This window comes from Moschus berezovskii, chromosome 16 (assembly GCF_049115385.1).
Source record: "Moschus berezovskii isolate FMDL1 chromosome 16, NW_MosBer_1.0, whole genome shotgun sequence".
Classification (NCBI taxonomy): domain Eukaryota; kingdom Metazoa; phylum Chordata; class Mammalia; order Artiodactyla; family Moschidae; genus Moschus; species Moschus berezovskii.
Window position 1 is genome coordinate 58060737 of NC_142475.1, and position 24854 is coordinate 58085590.

A 24854-nucleotide genomic window follows, 5' to 3' on the forward strand; every position below is an offset into this window, starting at 1 on the left:
GCTCATCCATTGCAGTGGGCTTGCTAGAGGAAACCAGTTTGCCTCTCTAGACCTGGATGTGTGATTTTCAATATACAGTTTGTGTCAGGAAACACGGTAATAAGGGCAGACTCCTGTATCACCTTTTAAAATTACATGATATAATTTATATATATTTTTTAAGAATGAAATTAAAATGTGTTCACTAAATAAGATTTGGAAAATGCTTTCTGATCCTTTTCCCTGGAGGAATCTTTGGTGATATTTTTAGACACGATTGAGGTCACACTGTAAATGAGCATTTTGTTTTTTGATGGGGATTAGCATGCCGGCTTTATCAGTGATAAAGCTCTATTGGAGAATGTGACTTAGATCAGTGGCTAGATGGTTTGCTAAGAATACCCGACTCCTGAGTTTGAGTAATCTCAACAGCTGGAGGCTAGACTGGGGCACCTACATGCTTTAGGCATTGTACATATTGCCTTGCCTTTTTAATTAAAAAACTTTAAAAAAAATTTTGTCTGTGTTGGTTCTTCATGGGCTTTCTCTAGTTGTGGTATGCGAGCTTCTCACTGGGATAGCTTCTCTTGTTGTGGAGATAGGCTCTGTAACTCGGGCTGCTTAGCTGTGGCACACGGGCTTAGTTGCCCTGCAGGATGTGGAATCTTGATGGAGGATCAGGGATCGAACCCGTGTTCCCTTTATTGGCAGGTGGATTCCTAACCACTGTACCACTGGTCCAGTATTGCCTTTTTTTTTTTTTAATTGTCATTTCATAGGCCTTTTCTCATTACATGAAAATTCATTTATTAACTACTTTTAATGGCTGCATAAGGATGAGTCTCATAGTTTTAATTAACCATTCCCCTCATAACTGCACAGTTTGGTCATTCCCAGTTCTTGCTGTTGTTAGTAGTCCTATAGTGGTCATCATCCCAAAAGTATTTCCAATTCAGTTCAGTTCAGTCGCTCAGTCGTGTCTGACTCTTTGTGATCCTATGGACCGCAGCACGGCAGGCCTCTCTGTCTATCACCAACTCCCAGAGTTTATTCAAACTCATGTCCATTGAGTCGGTGATGCCATCCAAACATCTCATTCTCTGTCGTCCCCTTCTCCTCCTGCCTTCAATCTTTTCCAGCATCAGGGTCTTTTCCAGTGAGTCAGTTCTTCACATCAGGTGGCCAAAGTATTAGAGTTTCAGCTTTAGCAACAATCCTTCCAGTGAATATTCAGGACTGATTTCCTTTAGGATGGACTGGTTGGATCTCCTTGCAGTCCAAGGGACTCTGAACAGTCTTCTCCAACACCACAGTTCAAAAGCATCAATTCTTCGGCACTCAGCTTTCTTTATAGTCCAGCTCTCACATCCATACGTGACCACTGGAAAAGCCATAGCTTTGACTAGACGGACCTTTGTTGGCAAAGTAATGTCTCTGCTTTTCCATGTCGCCCTAAATTCCATGGACTGTGAAACACCGAGCGAAGCCCACCAAACCACCGAGGATTCACAGACAGTGAAGATGTTGTATGTGCGTCTTGCAGCTGTGAATAAAATGCATTCACTAGGGTGGAGCTGACACCTAACCTTTGAGAGATGCCAGGGAAGATGCTCGGACGAGAGGAACCAGTGCCGAGCGGGGAGTCTCTAAACAGACACAGGCTTGTTCTCGCGTCCCGGAAGCTCTCTGCTTCTTACACGTAAACAGGCCGCACACTGTGCTGTAAGCAGCATGATCAACAGGCAGACTCACTTGTGGAGTTTTCTCCGTTAGGCTCAGATGAACCCATGACTCTGCTGATAGAAATGTCTTCAGTCGCAGGGCTGGTGGATACCATGCCAGTCTCCCTGCACTTTAATAGTCAAGAGTAACTTTATTTTATTTAAAAACATTTTGAAATAATTTTAGTCTGATCATAGTTTCAACTTCATTCTAAGTATTTTCTGGGTGTTAGGTTTTCCTTGTATGTACTTTTAAGACATTGGTGTTATTTTACTTTTGTTGTCATTTATGGCCTTGGAGCTAGGCAGATGAGGATCAAAATCTGGATGCCACTGCTTACTAACTAGGTTACCTTCTGGGATTCTGATCCTTTGCCTTTTTGGACCACTGTCTCATTTGGAAATTGTGAACAAACAATGATACCATTATTTCAAGGGCTGCTTTAAGAAGGAGGGGTTGATTTGAGGGAGCAGATTAGAAGGAAAGTGCCTCCAGAGCTTGGTGCAAACTCGGATCATTAGCCCTGTGCAGGCCAGCCTGAGGGAGGAGGTACTGGGAGGACCTCGGGCTTGCTGTCTTAGTAACAAGATCTGGGGTGGAGCAGCTCTGGCCTTGGCCACCTTTCCCATCAGACTAGTTCTTCTCTTTCAGTAAGCCTGGAGGCCAGCCCAGCATCCTTGACTCCACCGCAGTCCCGTGTGCTTCTGACACAGGGAATCCACAAGTCCACGCTGCCAGCCCCTGTGCTGGGTTTTGAACTGTGAAGGAAAGATCCTGTCTGGGTGTTCATGTAAAGTGTGCTCCTGTGCATGGCGTAGAGCTGGATCTTGTTAGTGCCCATGTGTGTGTGTGTGTGCGTCCGCATGCCTGTACACAGCCCCTCTGACAGTCGCTGCTCTTTGATGGTAGCACTCAGTCCATTTGCATCTAATGTAATTTTTGACACATCTCACTGGGAATTTAACATTGATTTTCTACGTCATGTCCATTTTTCGATCCTCTCTTCTCCTGCCTTCTTTCGGGTGAATTAGGTGTTTTTCCAGTATTCCATTTTATCTCGCCTATTGGCTTTTTCTTCTGAGAGTAGAAATTTTCTTTTTCAGGTAAACTTTTTAGGACAGATGTAGAATTACAGAAAAATCGTTACAGTAATACGGAGAGTTTCCCTATTCCACTTACCCAGTTTCTCCTATTGTTAGCATCCGACATTTATATGTCACATTCACTGCATGAGCTACATGTCATTATTAGCTAAAGTCCATATTTTATTCAGATTTCCCTAGATTCTACCTGATGTCGTTTTTCTGTTCCAGGAGCCTATTAGGATACTATATTACGTTTAGTCATGATGTCTAGGCTGCTTTTGGATGGGACAGTGTCTCAGACTTTCCCCAGTTTTTTGATGGCCTTGGCAGTTTTGAGAAGTACTAGTGAATAGTACTCTGTCATGTCCAACTCTTTGCGACCCCATGGACTGTACAGTCCATGGAATTCTCCAGGCCAGAATACCGGAGTGGGTAACCTTTCCCTTCTCCAGGGGATCTTCCCAACTCAGAGATCGAACCCAGGTCTCCTGCATTGCAGGCAGATTCTTTACCAGCTGAGCCACAAGGGAAGCCCAGGAATACTGGAGTGGGTAGCCTCTCCCTTCTCCAACAGATCTTCCCAACCCAGGAATCAAACTGGGGTCTTCTGCATTGCAGGCGGATTCTTTACCAGTTGAGCTACCAGGGAAGCCCTCGGAGTTCTGATGAGGTATTTTATAGCATATTCCTCAACTAGGATTTGTTTAATTTTTAGATATACCTTTTTTCAAATTTAGTTTTTGTGTTTTTTTCTTTTTTAGGCACTGCTGTAGACATTACACTATGCATATGTATGCTAACATGTTCTAACTGCAGATATGCTGTTTCATAAACAATGGAAAAGCTATGAATCAGAACTCACGTTACTCCTCTCCTATCCTTTGGGGTCTTATTGTCATATGTATCATTTCTCTTTGTGTTCTAAACTCCTCAATGTAGTAGTATTTTTTTCTTTAAAGAACATTTAAAAATACATATGAAAAATAATCTTAAAAATTCTTTTTCGTTTACTTACTTCGCCTTTCTGGTGTTGTTTATTTTTTCCTGCAAGCCTAGCTTCCATGTGATAAATTCTCCTCCAATTTGAAGAACTTCTTTTAGCATTTGTTATATGCTGGTTTGCTGGAGCTTAATTATTTTAGCTTGTGTCTGTTTGGAGACTCTGTCTTCATTTCTGGAGGACTATGTTGATGACTGTAGATTTCTAGGGGGACATCACTCTAAAGGTATTATTCCATGATATTTTGTCCTTCATTGTTTTTGAGCCATATCATTTCCTCTTATCATTTCCCCTCTGACTGATTTAAGTTTTTTTTTTTTTTCTCTTTGTTTTTTCATTGTATTAATGTCATTAAGCTTAGGTGTGGTTTCCTAGTATTTGCCTTCCTGACATTTTAAACCTGTTGGTTGATACCGTGTGTGGGGTTTTGGCCATGCTCAGCCGTGATCTCTTTAAATACTGCTTCTACCTCACTTGTCTTCTCTTCCCCGCGTAGGACTGTAATACCTCCTGCATGGAACTGTTTGATATCTCACAGCATTCAGATGATTTCTGTCTTTCTGTCTCTAATTCTTCTTTCTCTTTGTGTTTTAGTTTATGTGGTTTGTATTCATCTTTAAGTTTACTTATTGTTTCTCTGATATGTCAGTTCTGCTGTTTAGATGTTCAAATGAATTATTCATTTCCGGGTTTCTTTGATTTATAGCATTTACATTTAGTTCTTTTTCCTCTGCTAAAATGTTCACACATGTTTTCTGTCTAGTAATTTCAGTACCTGAGCAATCTGTGCCTTGGTTTCTGTTGACTTTTTTCCTTGAATTTAGTTACATTTTCTTCTCTGCACATCTCATAATATTTAGTTGGATACTTGATGTTACGAGTGGAAGAACAGTAGAGACTGATGGGCATGGAAAAGTAGATCCCTCTCTGCATCAGGACATCACAGTGGGGACCGCACTGATGCTGTCCTTTCACAGGTGTGATTGCGAACGTGGCCCTTGGTTGCTGCGTGGTTGCTGGGATGGTCCTGTGTCTCTTTGGCTTTCTGCTCCCTGGGCAGCTCTTTCCTTTCTCTGCCCAGCCTCAGGAGAGCATGCAGTGCACCTGCCGAAGGCTCCACGCACTTGATGAGGGTGGTGGTGGGCTTCCTCTCCCCTGTCCTGCGTCAGCCCAGGAGTCCTTGCTGCCTTTTCTGTGCGCCCAACATGTGCCAGGGCAGGCGGTGTTGGGGCGAAGGCAGGCCTGCGTTTGACTCCAGGCTCACGGGTCTGGGGAGAGCGACCTCTGTGTAAAAAGCAAGTACATTATCTGCTGCGAGACAGTTATGCTCCAAGCTCTGTGGGAACCCAGAAGAGCAGCTAACTATTCCAACCCTGTCATTTTTTAGAAGCTATATTGTAATTGAGTTAATAGAGTATATGTTACCATGTAAAACCTATAGCTTTTGAAACCTATAGCAACCAAAAAGTTATAGTTGACCGATGTCTACAAATCAAAGGGAATTAGTGTAATCCCTTGTATTTCTGACAATGAACTTGGTCCCAGAGACGTTCACTCACAGTGTGTCCATGGGAGGCTGAGTTAAGGTGTACATATAGAAGATGCCAGACAGCTGAGTTCATGGGATGGGTAAGGGGCTTAGATGCTAAACTGAGCAGAGGGGCTGTTTGGACGAAGTCAGCCAGGATGTGGTTGTGTAACTAAATCACTCCCAGCTTCCAGTCTAAACTTAGTATACAAGGGAATGGAACTACAGAAATGATCTCAAAGAAGCAGAGTGTTGAGAACCACACATTCGTAAACAATTCAGGTTGATCCTCAGTCTGAGATCCTCAGTATCCCCCAGCATGCTGAGTCACCTGGTGTTGCTTGTAGCAAGCATCGTGGCTTTATTTCTGCTATGACTTCTGTTACCCAGGAGATGGTTTCGTGCTTCCATCAGAAACTTCAGCCACAGGGAAGTGGTGTCCTAGTGGCTAACACTCTGTGCTCCCAATGCAGGTGGCCTGGGTTCGACCCCTGGTCACGAAATTAGATTCTGCATGCCGCAACTAAGGCACAGTGCCGCCAAATAAATATAAAAACAATAAGCTTCCGCCACAGTGTTGAATGTTTAAGTATCTTGTGTCAGAATAAAAAAGACAGATGGACTGATCCCTTTTATAATAACCATCTGCTGGGCATTGCAACAGGTGTGTCAGTTTTTACCTTATTTTGCCTTCAGAGACGCTGTGATGTAGGTATTAATCTTCCCGTTTTACAGATGAGGAAACAGGCCCAGAGCCCAGTTAAGTAGTGTACTCAGCAATAACACAGTTGGTGAGCAGTGGAGCTGGGGTGCTGAGCTGTATCTCTGCGTGGACAAAGCTCCCCGCGTCCACCACCCTCCGCGTTCCTACTCTCAAGCCGGGTGGAGGGACGTTTTCACCCCCTCGACCTCTGTACCCCTCTCTGCTCTGATTGTGTAAGCCTGCAGTTAGGTGTTTAGCCATCAAAAGTCAAACAAAATCTTCATGTAAAATGCTGAGTGTAAACTTAGCAGCCGTAGCATTTCCCAGGTTCAGTGGAAATTACTGAACCATGGTACAAAGAGAGTCAGAAGTCAAGTGGAGGGTTGTTGTTAGTAGTGTTTATTTTGCTTTTCAGTTCTTAAATCCACAAAAGTGAAGAATCTGAGATTGTTTCCCTTTTTTCCTTTAAGTGTGTGTGTGTGTGTGTGGAGGAGGAAGGGTCGTGGTGGGGAGCAAAGGGTCAGAGGGGGCCATTTATTTATTTTGAACTGAAACATCTCTGCTCAAAACCTGTTGCACCATCTTTAGCTTCCTTGTATTTTAGATTTTTAAAAACACTTTGGGGGGATAAAAAAGGGAAATTGGATTGTTTTATATTAAATTAGGATCCTGTCTGTATGCAGTATATTCTTGGGGAATATTGCATTTTGACAGCATAAGTGATTACCAAAAAAATCAATAATTGGAGAACGCAGAAGAGTCTTCTAAGCTCTTGCATGGAAAGCAATTAGTATGGATTGATTTACTGTTATTTATCGTGATGAGATAATTGCCTCAATGTAAAGCCATTTTGGACCTTGTGGTACCCCATGGCTTTAAAACATTTATTCTTTTAAATTGTTTAATTTGTCTCTGGCCTGATTTTACAGCAGAGGTGACTTTGTGCTTGGTGCATAGTGTGAAACCTGACTTTTTTCTCTATGGATCCTTGGACCCAGCTTGGTTTTGTTTCCCTGTTGTGGTTGGTCCAGGTCAATGAAGTCCCAAACTTGTACTCTCAGGCTTACAGTCCTCAAAAGACAGGGCCAAAAAAAAAAAAAAAAATCACAGTTCTCTCTCTTCTGCGTAGATGGGCAGCTTTGACTGAGGGCTCCGGCTGCAGAGCACGGTGTGGCTGGTGGGACAAGGAGAAGGAGGTGGTGCTCTTATTCACATCGGCAGAATCCCTTCAAAGGCTTTGGTGCAAATCTCTTTTCTTCTTTTTTTAAATGAAATAAATTTTTTTGGCTACACCATGTAGCATATGGGATCTAGTTCCCCCACCAGGGATTGAACCCTCCTGCAGTGGAAGCACAAGAGTCTTAATCACTGCCATGCTTGCGTGCTAAGTTGCTTCAGTCATGTCTGACTCTTTGCAGCCCTATGGACTGTAGCCCACCAGGCTAAGTCCTCTGTCCATGGCATTCTCCAGGCCAGAATACTGGAGTGGGTTTCTGTGCCCTCCTCCAGGGGATCTTCCCAACCCAGGGATGGAACCCGCATCTCTTACGTCTCCTGCGTTGGCGGGAGGGTTCTTTACTACCTGGGAAGCCCAGCCTCTGGACCGTCGGACTTTCTGGCACAAACCTCTGTAAGGGTTGACCATCAGGAGCGTGAGTCCATGGCTGTCCGCTTGTCCCCAGCCCTGCTGGGGATGCAGGTCCTTTCCTTTCTGGAGTGCAACTCTTTGCTTCTGCCTCTGTGTCCCTTTTTTCCTTGTCTGTCCCCTGTGACCATCTGTGCATCCTTAGGCTCTTTGTGTGTGTGTCGGGTTGGTGGTTAGTGTACCAGTCCCTACGCTTGGTTCTACGTGTGTGTAGTTCACATCTGTCTCTGAACCCAGGCTGAGGAGGAGGTGGGGCAGCCAGGATTCTGCATACAAATGCTCTCTAGGAATGTCCCTTCTCAGCATCACCACATGCCTTACGATTTACAATCTCGGTCCTTTTCTCCATGAATATGCATGGTTTTTTTTGAGTGGCTCACTCCCCAGACTGGTGCAGACATACTCTTTGGCGATTGACCTGGCCAGTGTGTGTTTCTCTTGCTACAGGGTGAGGGGCCTGCACGTGGCTCTGCTGAAAGGGAGCAGGCTGTGGGGACGTGCTCTGAAAATTTACAAAGCATTACAGTCTCCTAGCTCAGGACCTCGTCCTGAACATCCGCCAAGGGCCAGGCTTTTAGTTTTCCTGATGTCTGATGGTGCCTGGCAGATGGTGTGGTTCCTTGTTTACGTTAGAATGTTTCGCCTGTGAGGTACTTTGTTCTAGTTTTTGTTCTAGACTCAGCACGGAGACAACACTTAATTATCATTTGTGGAATGAGCAAATGAGTAAATGAATCAGTTCTATAGAACTGCGGTGACAAAGGCTGATCACGGAAGCCATCCAGGTGGAGGCAGGCTTCTGGGCTCCTAGGAAGGCTTGTAGCCGCAAGGACACAGAGTTCAGTGGCTCGTCCTTGCTGGGCCCTGCCTGCTCTTCACTCTGCCCTCAGTTCCCTGTGTGGCCTTGAACCCTCAGTATTTCCTTCCCTCATAGCAGTGAGGGGCAGTGAGATTAAAGTGAGAAAAAGCGCTTGTAGCCAAGCGTGCCGGAGAAGGCAATGGCAAGCCACTCCAGTACTGTTGCCTAGAAAATCCCATGGATGGAGGAGCCTGATAGGCTGCAGTCCATGGGGTTGCTAAGGGTCGGACACGACTGAGCGACTTCACTTTCACACATTGGAGAAGGAAATGGCAACCCACTCCAGTGTTCTTGCCTGGAGAATCCCAGGGACATGGGAGCCTGGTAGGCTTCCGTCTATGGGGTCACACAGAGTCGGACACGACTGAAGTGACTTAGCAGCAGCAGTAGCAGCAGCCAAGCGTGCTCCCAAGGTCCCGGGGTCTCTAAATCCACCCAGCACTGTTGACCTCCGGCTGTGAACCAGACACAATGTGAGTCAGGCCCCACGTGGCCTGGCAGGAACTGTTCTTAGCAAAGCGCAGATTTAATGTCTAGAAGCGTGGTGTTTTTTCATGGCAGGCACAGTAAGCCCCGCTTCATCATTGTGTTTCTTTCAGGAAGTGTCTCAGTGGAGATTCCTGTCAAAGGGAATGTATGCAATCTTTTTCTGGTGAGTTCCTTGGAAACCGGTGGAAATGTAGGCATGGGGGACTTCAGTGTGGTCAGACTGTGTCTGACCCACAGTCTTGGAGGTGGCGGCAGGTGGCGGGGCGCTCCACGGGCCAGGCAGATGGGGGGCTGTGCAGCGAAAGGTCCCCATGGTGGGTGGTGGGGATAGCGAGGCTGGGGAAGCAAAATGAGCAGTTTGTTTTACCAGAACTTTCCGGGCTGGGAATACTCCCATGAAAACAGGACTATCTTATTGGCTCTGTAACTGGAAACAGAAAGTCATTTGCAGAACTGAAAATACATCATAATAGGGAAAGCTGCAGAAATCATCTGTTTAATCCATCCCCCAGGGGAGATTGTTGCTAACGCAGGGCTTGTCTGCACAGGCCTTACGGTCTGCGCACGAGTGGCTGAGGGCCTCCAGCCCAGCCCAGCTTCATGCTCCTCAGCCTGACTTGGTGCTGGCTTGCATTTTAGAAAATTGGTGTCCCCCTCAGACATCCATGAAAAAAAGAATCTCATCTTCTTGCCGGGTTCCTTTGCTGCAGATTTACTGCTGTAAGTCTTAGAGGTGTCCTACAACCCAAGCCCCAGGGCAGCGCTCGCAGAATCCAGGACATCTCTTCACTGTGTAACTTGACTCAGGTTTGGTGATGGTACCATGATAGTTCATATTTCCTCCGGACCTGTCACCAGGTCTCTTAGAGAGAGCTCCCAACTGCAGTCTTCTTTTCGGACGTTTTTGGACACGCCGAAGGGCGGATGTGTGAGAACCTCGGTCTAGTGTCAGCGTAATTTCCATGACACTGATGAAAGAAAATAAAGGTAAAAATTGCTTTATGTGTCAGGGTATAAATGCCATTGCTGCTGTGCTGTTATTAATATTAATAATGCTGCTCATTGGGTGCTATGCCATTCAAGGCATTTTATCTAAGTTGCTTGTAATCATCAAAACCCTTATGAAGAGAGTTTTTTTGGTCACATATTGTCCCATTTGATCACCCATTTCTTTTTTACTTCTCTTGTTGTGAGACAGAATGTACATCCAGAATGTCAGGTGTACACACGAGTGTGTGGGGGGATGAATAATTGTGATGGGAACACTCATGTCCCACTGCCCAGAGATGGACCATTGCCAGTCCTCAGACCTCCTTCATGGGTCCACCCCCTTCTCTACCCGAGGCGTGACTGGTAACCTGAAAATTACTTTCTGAGTTTCTTAGTAGTTCTACCATTGGCGCATACATCCCTACACAGGCTAATTTAGCAACATTGCATGCTTTTGAACTTTATATTATCCATATATCTGGATATGGATATGTATCTATTTATGTATTTACATATATATAGATTTATATATATATAAGGGCTGCCCTGGTGGCTCAGATGGTAAAGAATCCACCTGCAATGCGGGAGACCAGGGTTCAATCCCTGGGTTGAGAGGCTCCCCTGGAGGAGGGCATGGCAACCTACTCTGGTATTCTTGCCTGGAGAATCCCATGGACAGTGGACCTGGGTGGGCTACAATCCATGGGGTCTCAGAGTGGGACACAGCTAAGTGACTGAGCCCACACACATACACATGTAAATCCACATATAGATATATATCTATAGATATATGGATTTATATGTGGAATTTATTTTATTCTTTGTTCTGAACTTGGCTTCTTTACTGAATGGTATGTTGATGAGACTGCATGTCATCCTCCTCCATCCATATTTTTCTTTTTAAGCTGATGGTTCTGTCATTTTTTTCTTCTTTTCAACATTATTTATTTATTTGGCTGCACTGGGGTCTTAGCTGTGGCATGCAGTATCTGACCAGGTATCAAACCCAGGCTCCCTGCATTGGGAGCACAGCGCTTAGCCACTTGACCACCAGGGAAGTCCCCGTCCATACTCCACAGTGTGAAACAGCACGTGCTGTGCAGCCCTTGCGGGAATGTTCATCTGCTCAGTTGTAGGGGGCGCGGTGGGGCTCTTTCTGTTGTGTCATGGTCACCATCTCTGCTGCTGTGCGCTGTCTGTGCATGTGTCCTGGTGTGCCCGTCCACCGGAACCTCCAGGGTGGACATACCTGGCGGGCACTTGGCAGGGCCGTAGGCACGTCTTCAGCTTTACAAGGCGAAGCCCAGCCACTTTCCACAGTGGTTGTACCAGGTTATGCCAGCAGCAGGGGTGCCCGGCCCAGAGCCTCTGCTGCTCTGTGTCTGGCGGTGGTGGGGGCGGGGAGCGGGACGTGCAGGATGGCCAGCCTGCTGCATTTGTGCTGGCCTCTCCATGTGGCTTTATTTTCATTTTCGTGATGGTTAATGGAATTGGGCCCTTTTCCACAAATTTTTCTGGCCATTTGGATTTATTTCTCTTTCCTTTTTTTTTTTTTTAAATACTGTTCAAATGTTTCCCCATTTTTTTCTATTGAGTGGTTTTGCTTTCTGGTTTGTTTTCAGGAATCCTTCATGTATCTGGAGTGGGGATCACTTTTTGGGTTACATGTTATAAATACAGTCTCTCATGCTGTGGCTTCCCCACCCCCCACTCTCCTTAATGTCTTTTAAAGTTGTTACATTGAATGTCATTTTAAGAAACATTTCATCCAGAGTTTCAGTTTTAGTTGTGGTTTTTCTGTTCCGCTCTCTCATTTTAGGCCTCTAGATCTCATTTTTCGCCATGGCAGCAGCTGGATGCGTGGTTCCTTGCCTCCAGTCTTGTTCCTTTCAAATAGTCCTCCCTCTATTCATTTCCAGAGCGAAAACTCTGACATTGGCGTGTCACCCCCTGCCTGATACCCACTGGGAACCCCGTCCCGAGTCAGTTTCCTAACGCAGCGTGTCCCCCTGTGACTTGGCTGCCTTCCACCCTCTTCCCAGCCGCACCCACCCCCGCCTCGTCGCAGCCCTCCGGGAACAGCCTGCATTCCTCCCGGCTTACCTTGACAGTCCTTGTTTGTCCAAGTTGATGGTTAGATGTGGGCTGCCTTATGTCCGCGGAGAGGGCGATGGCACCCCACTCCACTACTCTTGCCTGGAAAATCCCACGGACGGAGGAGCCTGGTAAGCTGCAGTCCATGGGGTCTCGAAGAGTCGGACACAACTGAGCAACTTCACTTTCACGCATTGGAGAAGGAAATGGCAACCCACTCCAGTGTTCTTGCCTGGAGAATCCCAGGGATGAGGGAGCCTGGTGGGCTGCCGTCTGTGGGGTCACACAGAGTTGGACACGACTGAAGTGACTTAGCAGCAGCAGCAGCAGCCTTGTGTCTGGGAAATGCACGCAAACCAAATCATGCCCCTCCCAGGGAAGATAGGTGGGAATTCAGATCATCTCTTCTTTGCTGGCTGGACCAGGGGCCCAAAATCCAGCACAGACAAATGGTAGGGCTGGGAGATTATGAAGCTTTGGCAAATTCCCTAACCCTTTTGCATTTCAGTATTTTTTATCTGTGAAATGGGAATAGCAGTTGTACCTACTGCAGGAGGTTGTTGTGGGATTTGCAGGAATTAATCCATTCAAGACTTAGAACTCTCTGGCATATGGCAGCTACCAGTAAAGGCAAGCTGCAGTAGTCATAAGTTATGTTAGGTCACGCTGCTTCACAGATGCACCATAGCACTGTGTTGTAGGCATGCCGGCAGCTTCCTGCATTGTTTCTGGTCCACTTTCTTTTCTGTCATTTTGTCTCACATGCACTGCAGGACTGCAGCCTGCGTATATTCTCCTCATAACTCTTAGCTGGATGCTGGCCCGAAAGCTCTCAATAAATACCTTTCCTTTGAGATGTAGCGTCATTTGCTATCCGCAGGTATCTGACTTAGGAAACAAGTGTTGTGATTTAGTTTGCCTAGGTAGCATTTAATCTTTGCAGTTGATATCTAGTCCAAAACTCGTGTGCATTCAGGGAATCAGAAGTCTCTCATTTGTCACCATGTCCCCAGGTGAGAACAAGGTCTGACTCATAGCAGGATGTCAGGAAATACGATATATGCTTCATAAATGGAATCCCAAGAGGTGCCCTGTTCATGATGCAGTCAGACACTCTGCCTGGGCAGTGGGTATTACCCATGCTCCACTTTGCCTCTGTTTCCTGCCCTGCAGTGACTGCCCCCGCAGAAGTCCTTGCTGAAATGTGGCAACATCCCACAAGTTCAAGCTTGTTCTGCATGAAAAGCCCAGATGCAGCTCAGCCACATCATTTAGGGAGAGCGGGTCCCAAGAAGATGTTAGGTAGTGACTGAACTCCTGTAAAAGGTGATGATGGTACCAGGAATGGAATAGATGGAAAGGTTTGTCCTCCTAAATGCCAGCGCCGTTCAGTAGTGCAGGGGGCCAGGGGGCTGACCTCCGTGCCTGTAACAAAGGCTGAGATCACAGACATCAGAGACAAAAGAAGGCGGTCTCGTCACGGAGGGAGATTAGTCACAGCCGGTCTTTGAAAACGTACCTTCTGGCTTTAGGAATTGAAGATTTTCATAGAAATCAGTAGCTCAGAAACTTGAGTTCTCTTTTGGACTCACATGTCCAGTTTTTGACCTATCTACTCAAATGTTTTGGGAGTTCTTTTCATTAGCAATTCCACCAAGGAGCAGGCATGGGGAAATACATGGAGTTGAAACTCTTATGAGACAGTTTATCTGCTTTTCTAAGAAGGATGGAATTGGCTCTTGAGCCTGAAGTTAGGTTCGTAGGACCATTTCTCATTTTAATTGTCCCTTCCTTCCTCTGTGCCCACTGACCACCCAGCACTGGCAGGAGAGCATTTTTTGGTTGTTCTTTTTGATTTCTGTTCAAATGCTAATGTTCCAAAACTAATTTCGTAGAACTCACTTATATGGAGGTAGGCAAGTACGTCAGAATTAATGGTAAGGGGAGCTACTTGAATAGCATTCACTTGAAAAAAAAAGTGACAGATTCCTGTGTTGGGTTTTTTGTGATTTTCTTCTTGAACAAGAAATACAAACTCTGGGGTGAACAACAGAGAAAGATGTGAAAGCAGCCTCGTGTAGCAGAGTCGCCTCCTGCTCTGGGGACTCCTGCCAGTCACTTGGGGGGTTCCGTGCAGAGGCAGGACTCAGCCACCCCAGGTTTGTGTCTTTTCCTGGAGCCTTTCCCGAGGGATGGTCTGCTCCTCGCAGGCCTTCCAGGAAGTGGATGCTCCAAGGATAGGGGAGTCGTGGAGGAGGAGTGGGGTGTGTGTGTGGGCCTCTTCCTTCCCGTGGAGGCTGGCGGCACAGGGGCTGGCCTGGCCCTAACCCTCCTCCTTGTCCCCCCAGCCTTTCCGCTGCGCCCACTGCCATTACTCATGCAACATCTCGGGCTCCCTGAAGCGGCACTACAACCGGAAGCACCCCAACGAGGAGTACAGCAACGTGGGCACCGGGGAGCTGGCGGCCGACGCGCTCATCCAGCAAGGTAGGCGAGCGGCTGCGCCCTTGTGCCCGGCCAAGCCCCCCGGGCAGCTCTGCGACCTCCCTCAGCACGACCCGCACATTCCTGGTCATCACCGTTCGCTTCCTCCTCCCCCCTGTGAGCGTCAGTGTTACTTGCGGCCAGGACCATATTACAGCAACCTTAATGGAAACCTTAGGGCTTCCCGGGTGGCTCAGATGGTAAAGAATCAGCCTGCAGTGTCGGAGACCTGGTTTCAGTCCCTGGGTCAGGAAGATCCCCTGGAGAAGGGAATGACAACCCACTCCAAAATTCTTGCCTGGAGCATTCCATGGACAGAGGAGCCTGGCAGGCTATAGTCCATGGGATCGCAGAGTTGGACAAAACTGAGCAAGTAACACTTTAAGTTTTGATGGAAATCTTAAACAAAAAAAGTGATCACTTACCCACACATTTTACCACCCTTCCCATAACATTCATTTATCTGTATAGTCATCCCTCGGTATCGGCAGGGGATCAGTTCCAGGACCCTCATGGGTCCCACAGTGTGAGGATGCTCAAGTCACTTGTGTAAAATGGCAGAGAACAGTTGGTGTCTGCATTTGCAGCCCCGCATAGGATGTGGGACCTGGGGGTTCAAAGGGTCAACCGTACGGCCTTCTGGCCTTAGTCCTGCACACACCTTGCACAAATGAAGGTTCATGGCTGACTTTCTGTACTTTGATTAACACACAGAGTTTGTTTTCCTTTGCTTCACTGTCTTCCTACTTTAACTTCTAAGGGCTTTTTGCAATATAGCATCAAATGGGAGCACCCTACTTTATTTATTTTAAATATTTATTTGCTTTGCTTTTTTGGCTGCGTTGCGTCTTAGTTGCAGCACAGAGGCTCAGTAGTTGGACACACGGGCTTAGTTGCCCCGAGTCATGTGTGATCTTAGCTTCCCCGATCAGGGATGGAACCCCTGTCCACTGCATTGAAAGGTAGATTCCTAACCACCAGCCCACCAGGAAAGTCTCACCCTACTTTATTTCACCGTACTCCTGTTGCTGAACGTTGTAGGGTTTCCAGGTTTTTCTTTTATTGCAATTATAAATAGCACTATATTAAGCACATTTATGGGTGGGGTTCTTTAGATTATCTGAAAATATTTGAGTGCTCAGATTACATATTCCTCCTGAAAAGAAGAAACAGCTTAGAACATTTGAACTAAAGAGAATGAATGACAACTCTCATATCTTTGAAAAGTTTGGGGGTTTTTCAGTACATGGTCACATTTCCATCTGCAAGGGTTTAGCTCACATGCTGTTGCTACATGGAAATGCTGTTGTGTTTATGTCTGTGCTACGGTAATTCAGCTGAAAAGGGATTGCAGCGTGCAGTGTGTCACTGGTTGCTCTTCCCTGGATCCTGTGACTCTTTGAAGCTGAAGACCATTTTAGAAACCTCCCCCCCTCCCCCCTACCCCCATCCCTGGTGCCTGAAGCTCCACTTGCTGTAACCACCATGAAAGGCATCCTAATGTAAAACAAATGAATTGACTATCCTTCAGCACTTCTGGTGATGAGTCTGATGTACGGAAATAGATGAGCAGCAGAAAACTCTCGGATAATTTTAAGTCATCCATCTGGGATAATGGGCGCATGTGCCTTGTTGGCATTAAAGGCAATTTCTAGGAGTTGGAGGGCAGGCTGGAGTGTTGCCATTCGGGCAGGTTACCCACCCTCCACCAGTGGCCCTGAACCTCACCTGGAGCTCACAGCCGCCATCACAAAGGATTGCGGGAGGATGAAACGAGAACACTTGAGTGTCTGGCACTCAGTACATTTGCATTCCTTTCTTTTTTTTTTTGTTTTTCTGAAACTATACTAAGGCTTCTAGAGTTGGTGTATCATTTTTGAGGACCCCGCTGTCCAGGAATCACAGAAGAGAGGGTGGATTGCCTTCAGTTCAGTTGCTCAGTCGTGTCCGACTCTTTTTGACCCCATGGACTGCAGCACACCAGGCTTCCCTGTCCATCACCAACTCCCAGGACTTACTCAAACTCATGTCCTTTGAGTCGGTGATGCCACCCAGCCATCTCATCCTCTGTCCTCCCCTTCTCCTGGGTTGCCTTCGAGTCACAGTTAATAATTGGAGTACAGGGCTAGCAATTCATTTCAACATCCTTCACACTCTTAGGCTGGACTGGTGGGAAATAGACATTTACTTGGTCGTTAGGAAAGGTGTGGGGATCTGATTGATGCCTCTGTCATAGTTCCCTGCTTCCAGACTTTCATCACTACCTTGCACAAAATGTGCTGAGGTCAAGTTGCTTCATGCCCTACATTTTCTTCATGCCCTAAGTTAACTTTCTAACTTGTCTCTATAATCAGTTGACATTCCCTGACAGGGTCTGGGTTTTCTAATTTTGCAGGGCTATTTTTGGCCTTCGTGTGTGTGTTTGTTTATTTTTGCTATGCCCCCATCAAGAGACTCACGTGGAAGGAAGCAACGGAACGTGTTTTGGCTTGTAGGAGACACCATGCCTCTGTGTCTTGGCAGGAGAACTGTCTGAAATCCGAGAGCTGGTTGAGGATTAGTGCAGCTCAGAGCCCTCAAGAGAAGGAGAGAAGGAGAGAGGAAGAAGGTGGGGCTGAATAAAAAGGACCATAATGCTGAGTTGTTTAGCACTGGGACTTTTCTCATTTTCTTTTGATTAATTTCATGTAATTCTCCCCATCCTTGTTTGGTTTTATTTTCCTCTTCTACCAGCCCCTCAAAAATTATCTTCCTGGGACTTTATAATTTCTTGTTTTGAGACAGAGGAATAGGTCTTAAAATGACATAATAAAAAACCACATATGTGCCTATGACCGATCCACATTGATGTGTGGAATAAACATATTGTAAAGTAATTATCCTCCGAATAAATAAATTAAAAAGTATTCCTAAAATTAAAAACAAAGAAAAAAATCATAAATGTAGTTTTCTCAGAGTGTTGCTGCAGTCTCCCGAAACCAAGTACAGGGACTCCTCGTCCGTATGCTGTGGTGACACGCGGGTGCCATTGATGGCTAAGAAGGATGGTTCTGCCCCAGGCTCAGGGGTTTGGGGAGGGGATCCAAGCACTTTTGTAGAGGAGGCAAGGAGAGGATCTCAAAGGCTGAGGTTTCCGCTCCGGGCAGGTTTCTCAGAGAAGGGACTGTGGTGTTTTCCCTGCAGTTTGGGTCCTTTTCCATGAACCCTGGAGTGGAGGCTGCTGGGGCGTCCGCCTGTCGTGTTCTGGAAATGTTCACCAGCTGACTTTCATGGGGTGGGGGACGGGTCGCTAATTGGTAGCATTCTCCAGTTTCTGTGCTGTGAATATTTCCACTGGGGCCAATTTCAAGCTTCCCATGTGATATCACTGAGTTGGGCAGGGATGTGCCCAGCCAGCTACTGATCTTGTTCCCTCTGGCTCCAGAACACGTCTGGTCCTGGGGGCACAGGCCGCGTGCCAGCCATGTGCCACCCGCGTGCCAGCCATGTGCCAGCTGGGCTTCAGCCAGAGGCACTTGGACTCCAGTGCTTTTCTGACAGTTAGAATTGTACTTAATGCTGTGTAAATGCATTATCCCCTGCTTGTGTTTTATCTACTTCTGATGTTTTGAAAGCAGATCAATCTCTTGTTTATTCCTCTCTGCCAGTCACTTGTTCATTAATATGGATTTGAGGCATTTTCCCACAAATATACATTTTCTTTTTGCATCGCTTTAGTGGGCCTGCCCCTTTCCTCCTCTTAAAAAGCCTGATGAAGCTAGCTCAGGAACTGGTTCACTAAAACCAGAGGGTTGTGAGAGGCATCAGATGCTCGGTGCTCAGCGTCACAAACTCTCAGCTCGTTCCCAGAGCTCACGGCCTGGTAATGATGGGCTGGTCCTTTTCCGGGGACCTCATGGCCCTCCTTCAAGTTGCCCCAGGATATTGGCACAAGTCTAGGGTTGGGTGCACAGCCCTGGAGCCCGTCCTTGATCTCTGTGGCCCCTGGACCTGTTACTCAGCTTCTCCAAGCATCAGTTTGCAAAGATGAGACCTATTCTTGAAGATCCCAGACCATGCCTGACGTGTCACAAGTGCCTGATAAATGACTCACATTCCTTATCGTGTTTATTCCATTACCTTCTTTACAGTGTATCTTAAGCTCATCGTGTTCCCCACGCTGTGCAAGGCACTGGGATGTGGTGGCATTTGTTGTCATTCTGAGTTGGGGATGAAGCCTGGGCAGCTCTTCTGTGTTCTGATCTTCTAACAGAAAGTATGTGCTCCTTTAACAGGTCCCACGTTGCTATAGGAGAAAAGTTCACTGCTTCTCTCAGGTGGTGAACCCTATCTCAGGTCTCTTGTTTTAAGGAGTCATTGAGCAGGGGGATAGATAAATGAGATAAGAAAAGATATGGGGAAGAGGGCCAGAGAAGGCTTAGTTTGTGGCATCTGTTGAAATCTTTGTGTTGTTTTGAACAGTTATATTAAGAGTGTAAACATGTATATCCATACCTTTGATGTACATTTATGTCTTCATTTTTTCACTCCAGACTCAGGGAAAATAGTATAGAAAAAATCCAGAAACTGTCAGCCAACCCAGGGATCGAACCCAGGTCTCCCGCATTGCAGGCTGATTCTTTACCAGCTGAGCCACAAGGGAAGCCCAAGAATACTGGAATGGGTGGCCTATCCCTTCTCCAGGGGATCTTCCCGACCCAGGAATCTAACTGGAGTCTTCTGCATTGCAGGCGGATTCTTTACCAGCTGAGCTACCAGGGAAGCCCTTCCACACCAGATTTGGGGAAAATTGTATAGAGAAAAATCCAGAAACTGTCAGCTAACCTAGAGTCCTTTATTTGAATTTTGAACATTTTTATTTTAAAGTTGTTTTTATTAGGGCTCAGATCCCACACATTAGTGGAAGATGCTTCCAGTGATGTGATGCTGTGCTGTTGGTTGTTATTTTCCATGTTACCTTATCGCTCATGAGGTTGGCATCATCTTCCCCATTTTAAAACGAGGAAGTGCAGAGAGGAGAAAGGACTGGATGCCAGCTACACAGTGAGCAGGTGATCGGGCCAGACCCAGGTCCTGATTCAGAATCTGGCTTCTCACCACGGGTGGGCTGCGTCCCTTGACGTGAGTCTCAGCTGTGCACTTGTTGAGGAGGGGGAAGAGGAAGAAGAGGAGGAGGTGTGGTCCTGTCAGGGATGGTTTGCATTTGCTGGTGGTCACACGGGGTCACACGAGGATGTGTTGAAAGGTTACACACACGGGAGCTGTCTGCTTTCTCCTACTTCTTTGCCTCCAGGTCTGACTGCTAACCTGACCCAAGGCTGACTCTGGGACCTCTCTCTTTCCAGCCCTTCCCTGGTTGTCCAAAGGATCTCAGATCACCAAGATTTTGAGAAGTGTGTGGGAGGGCCAGAAGGGATGAGGGAGGCCTTGATTAAGTTGTGACTCAGCCTGACTCAGGGTCAAATGCACTTTGTTTTCCCTCTGCAGTATTTCCCCAAGTCTGATTTCGTGTTTCACGTGTTACTAAAGTACAGGTTCTCTGTGTCCACTTCCCCTTGATAATTAAGCTGCCTTTGGTCTAGTTACCCTTGAGAGTGTGTATTAGTTTCTTATTGCCGCTGTAACAAATGACCGCATAGTTGGTGGTGGTTTAAAACGGCACAGATTTATTATTTTGCCATTCTGAAGGTAAGGAGCCCAAACTGGTCTCACTGGCTCAAGTCAGGTTTGCTGACAAGTCTGTATTCCTTCTGGAGTCTCAAGACCAGGATGTTTTTCTTTCCAGCTTCTGGAGGCTGTCTGCAGTCCTTGGCTCTGCCCCCTCCTCCATCTCCAAAGCTGGCAGTCTTTCTTTGTTAGGTGACGGCACTGGGGTCTGCTGTCCTGCCCGCTCTTAGAAGGATCCTTGTGATAACATTAGGCCTGTCCAGATGGTGCAGGATAATAGCCCCATCTCCAACTCCTTACCTGATCCTTTCCACCACCTGGAATTCCAGGGTTTAGGACGTGCATATCTCTGGGGAGCCTGTTATTCTGCTGACCCCACACTGTCTTTTTTTTCCCCCCGCTTTTTATTTTGTACTGGGGTATAGCTGATTAACAATGTTGTGGTAGTTTCAGGTAAACAGTGAAGGAACTCGGCCATACATATATGTGTATCTATTCTCCCCTAAACTCCCCTCCCATCCAGGCTGCCACATGATATTGAGCAGAGAGTTCCCTGTGCTATATAATAAGTCCCTGTTGGTTATCCATTTTAAATAAAGCAGTGTGTCCATGACCATCCCAAACTCCCTAACGGTCCCTTCCCCTTGGCAACCATAAGTTTGTTTTCTAAGTCTATGAGCCTGTTTCTATTTTGTAAGATCATTTGCCTCATTTCCTTTTAGATTCCACATATAGGGGATGTCTTGAGAAGGCAATGGCAAGCCACTCCAGTACTCTTGCCTAGAAAATCCCATGGATGGAGGAGCCTGGTAGGCTGCAGTCCGTGGGGTCGCTAAGGGTCGGACACGACTGAGCGACTTCACTTTCACTTTTCACTTTCCACTTTCACACACTGGAGAAGGAAATGGCAACCCACTCCAGTGTTCTTGCCTGGAGAATCCCAGGGAAGGGGGAGCCTGGTGGGCTTCTGTCTATGGGGTCACACAGAGTCGGACACGACTGAAGTGACTTAGCAGCAGCAGCATAGGGGATGTCTTATGATATTTCTCCTTCTCTGATTTAATACACTGCCTTTTATAAGGATATAAGCTTCAGCATTTTTGCCTTCATAGGTAAAACAAAAAAACCAAGACCCAAGAATTCAAGGAAGTGGTTCTGAGTCACGTTAGCCACGTGACAAAGGCAGATCTCCAAACTGTCCAAACGAGTATCCATGCCATTCTGAGAGCTATATTATTGAAAATGAAATTGAATTTTCAACAACATCAGCCACTGCAAAGGAGTGAAAATAGTTTAACACTTGAAATTCCTCTGGAATAGATTGAATTCCAGAAAGAACAAAAGATGCCAGGATGAAGTTTTCAAATTGCTCCTAAAATTCTGTCCTTTGGCTTGGTTCGTCTTTCCTTGTGAGGAAGATTGCAACTTGTGGGGGGGGGGTTGTGATTTTTATGGGGTGCACTTAATATCAGGGCTGCAAGGAAACTCACTGGGTCTCCCCATGACCTTTGCCAAGTGTTGCCTAAGCATTTAATGAATTGAAATGGAAATTAATTTTTCTCAGCTTTGGTGTCAATTACCTGGCACATTTACACCTTCCATCTAGATTACATATTTCCATTTGTTGTTCTTTAATTAAAGCCACTGTGATAAAGGTGGGAGTTTTAATTAGTGTGGGGGCATTCTCATATTAATTTTAATTTAAGCATAATATAAGGATGTTTTTTTCTCCCTAAATTAGTTTCCATTAAAGAATAGCCCAGAAGGAATCCTTAATTTCATTTTAAAGCCTAAATTTAACCTTCGGTAGTTTGTTTGTGTTCATTGCCACATATTAAGTCTTTATAGAAGCAACGTCAGCTTAACCCAGAGACGAGGTAGTGGTTCTTGTGCCTTGGAGGGTTTTAAAAGATGACTGTAAGAAAATACATCATTTTAGATGATGAACAAGCAATAACAAAGAAGATTAAGAACTAAGTTTAATTATCCTCTGGGCAAGAAAGAACAAGCTCATTTGATTTTGCCTGAAAAAGTGCAGTGTGTTTGAGTTTCAGAAAACAACTGTCTGAGCTGCCTTTTCTGTAGAATGTTCTAGAAGTTCAGGATTTGGTAACTGTTGCCAATCTCTGTGGGCTTCCCAGGTGATGTTAGTGGTAAAGAACCCACCTGCCAAGGTAGAAGACAAAAGAGACACAAGTTTGTTTTGACCCCTGGGTTGGGAAGATCCCCTGGAGGAAGACATGGCAATATTCTTGCCTGGAGAGTCCCGTGGACAGAGGAGCCTGGCAGGCTGTGGTCCATAGTATCACAAAGAGTTGGACACAATGGAAATGACTGAGCTCTCACACGCCTGCACTGTCTGTGCTGACTCTGGCCGCTGTCTCTGTTGCACCTGCTGTGCTCCTCTGTGCTTGCCCAGCATGGAGAGGCCGAGGTTCAAGGGACTGTGCCGTCAGCCACCTGGGTTAGCTTCCATTCCTGCTAATTCCTGTTCTGGCTTGAAGGGAAGCCGGTGGAGGGGCTTACACCTCTGAGAGATGTGATTTCAGCTGAATTTTTAAGACTAGTCGTTGTGCCGGGTGGAGAGCAGACCCACAGTGGCTATGGGAGACCAGTTACAGGCCTTCAGTTCCCATCTCACCGCCCCGGCCCCTTGGGTGCAGACCTGATGCTGCCAGCACTTGGCCTGACTCTGGCCTGCTCAACGTCTGGTAGATTAGAGGCCTGCTGCTGGGCTTCTTTGGTGGCTGAGATGATAAAGCACCCATGTGCCAATGCAGGAAATGCAGGTTTGATCCCTGGGTTGGGAAGATCCCCTGGAGGAGGAAATGGCAACGTACTCTAGTATTCTTGCCTGGAGAGTCCCGTGGACAGAGGAGCCTGGTGGGCTATAGTCCATGGGGTCGCACAGAGTTGGATGCACCTGAGCCCAACACACAGCACCGCTGGGTCTCCCGGGGGACTAGTCTGCTTCTGAAAGCATGTCCTGTTCAGTCACTTCCCTGTACTAATGCTTAGGAGAACCTGACACAGCATTCATTGTAAACCAACTGTGCTTCAGATGAACAAATAAATGATTTTTGTCCAGCTCCAAATTTAGTTACTGCTTCTGATAAAATCTTAGATAGGTAGTCTTTGTATGACTCTCAGTTTTTTTTTTTTTTTTAATTCTAGAGTTTTATATTCTCTTAATTAAAGCATGCAGGTACTTCCTGGAACATGTGTCAGATTTAATCAATTAAATAAATAGTGACATTTCAGGATGTGACCAGCTTTTTCATTTGTCCTTTATGGGTATATTCGAGTGGGGATTTATACCCCTGGCTTCACTTCTGACAGGAAGGAGACTGAGCATCTGGTCCTCTTAGTGTTTTGGGACAAAAGAGATTAAGAAAAGCAATCGTTGTCCTTCAGTTATTTTTCGCTTTCTAAGTTACTTGGTATTTTCAAATAAAAAAAAATGATTTAAGCCACTTTATCCACTCGGCCAAAGGCATGATATTACTCATCTTGACTCTCTGTCACCTAAAATATTAAATGTTTATTAGATTCTCTGAAAATTCTGATTTAATAAATGAAAAGATATGCATTAAGTTTTAAAATCTCTGCCCTGAAAAACATATTGACTGCTGCTACTCTGTTTACTAGTAAAGTAAGCTTGGACTGAAAGTAAATTCTGGAGCCGACTGCCTCTCTCCACTTGGAGGCATTTGGGCGGACGGCTGTGAGAGCTTTCTTACCTGTGTCTGTGCTTCCAGGTGGCTTGAAGTGCCCAGTGTGCAGCTTCGTCTATGGCACCAAGTGGGAGTTCAACCGGCACCTAAAGAGCAAGCATGGCCTGAAGCTGGTGGAGAGCGAAGGGGACCCCAAGTGGGAGGTACGTTTGAAAGCCTGGTCTTGATCGAGACTCCCCTCGGCACAGACAGCAGGCCCAGCGAGCCCGGCGCCGCTCCTCGGAGCAGGGGGTTTTCTGGTGGGAAACTTGGACATCTGTTTGAACCCTGTCTCCCATCTGACGGGGGTATACTGGGTGAGGTCCGGGCCACGCGTGTGACTTCTTACGCTGAGTTGTGTTTAGACTGGTTTGTGAATGTCTGCATGGGGCTCATTGATATTTTTATTTCTGTTATCTTGAATCCAGAGTTTCAGAAACTGCATCTGAAAAAAAATGCACGACAGGGTATATATTGTTGGTCCCCGCCCGGAGAACTGAGAAGGGCCCCGCTTGCTGATTTTAGGTCCTCGTCTCCCTCAACTGAAGGCAGGTGCTCCTGCCTGTCACCTTTGTTTTCCAATCAGATGTTGGAACCAGCTCCTGGCTGAATTCTATAAAAGCCAGTAGCTGTATTTTGTAAGCCAGTAGCTATTTCTCTTTTCAGCTATTTCTCTTTTCAGGTCACTACCAAATTGCAGTTTATCTGAGGTGGAGTTTCTCAAGCTCAGTGCTGCTGAAATTATGAGCTGGACAATTCTTTGTTGTAGAGGGCTACACTCCGCATTTTAGAATGTTTAATAGCGTCATTGACCTCTGCCCACGAGGATCCACTAGCACAGCCAGTTGTGAAAACGAGATAGAAAGCCCAGACACTGCCAGTGTTCCCCAGGAGTC

General features: G+C 46.3%; 1 protein-coding gene across 2 annotated transcripts in view; it reads left to right on the forward strand.

The window, feature by feature from the left end:
* ZFAT (zinc finger and AT-hook domain containing) overlaps nt 1-24854 on the forward strand; it is a 145967-nt gene that overhangs the window by 93515 nt on the left and 27598 nt on the right. For both annotated transcript variants that reach the window (XM_055431866.2, XM_055431869.2), the window contains 2 exons: nt 14443-14581; nt 24004-24122. In XM_055431866.2, the coding sequence (XP_055287841.1) occupies nt 14443-14581; nt 24004-24122 (258 nt within the window). The remainder of the gene's footprint in view (nt 1-14442; nt 14582-24003; nt 24123-24854) is intronic.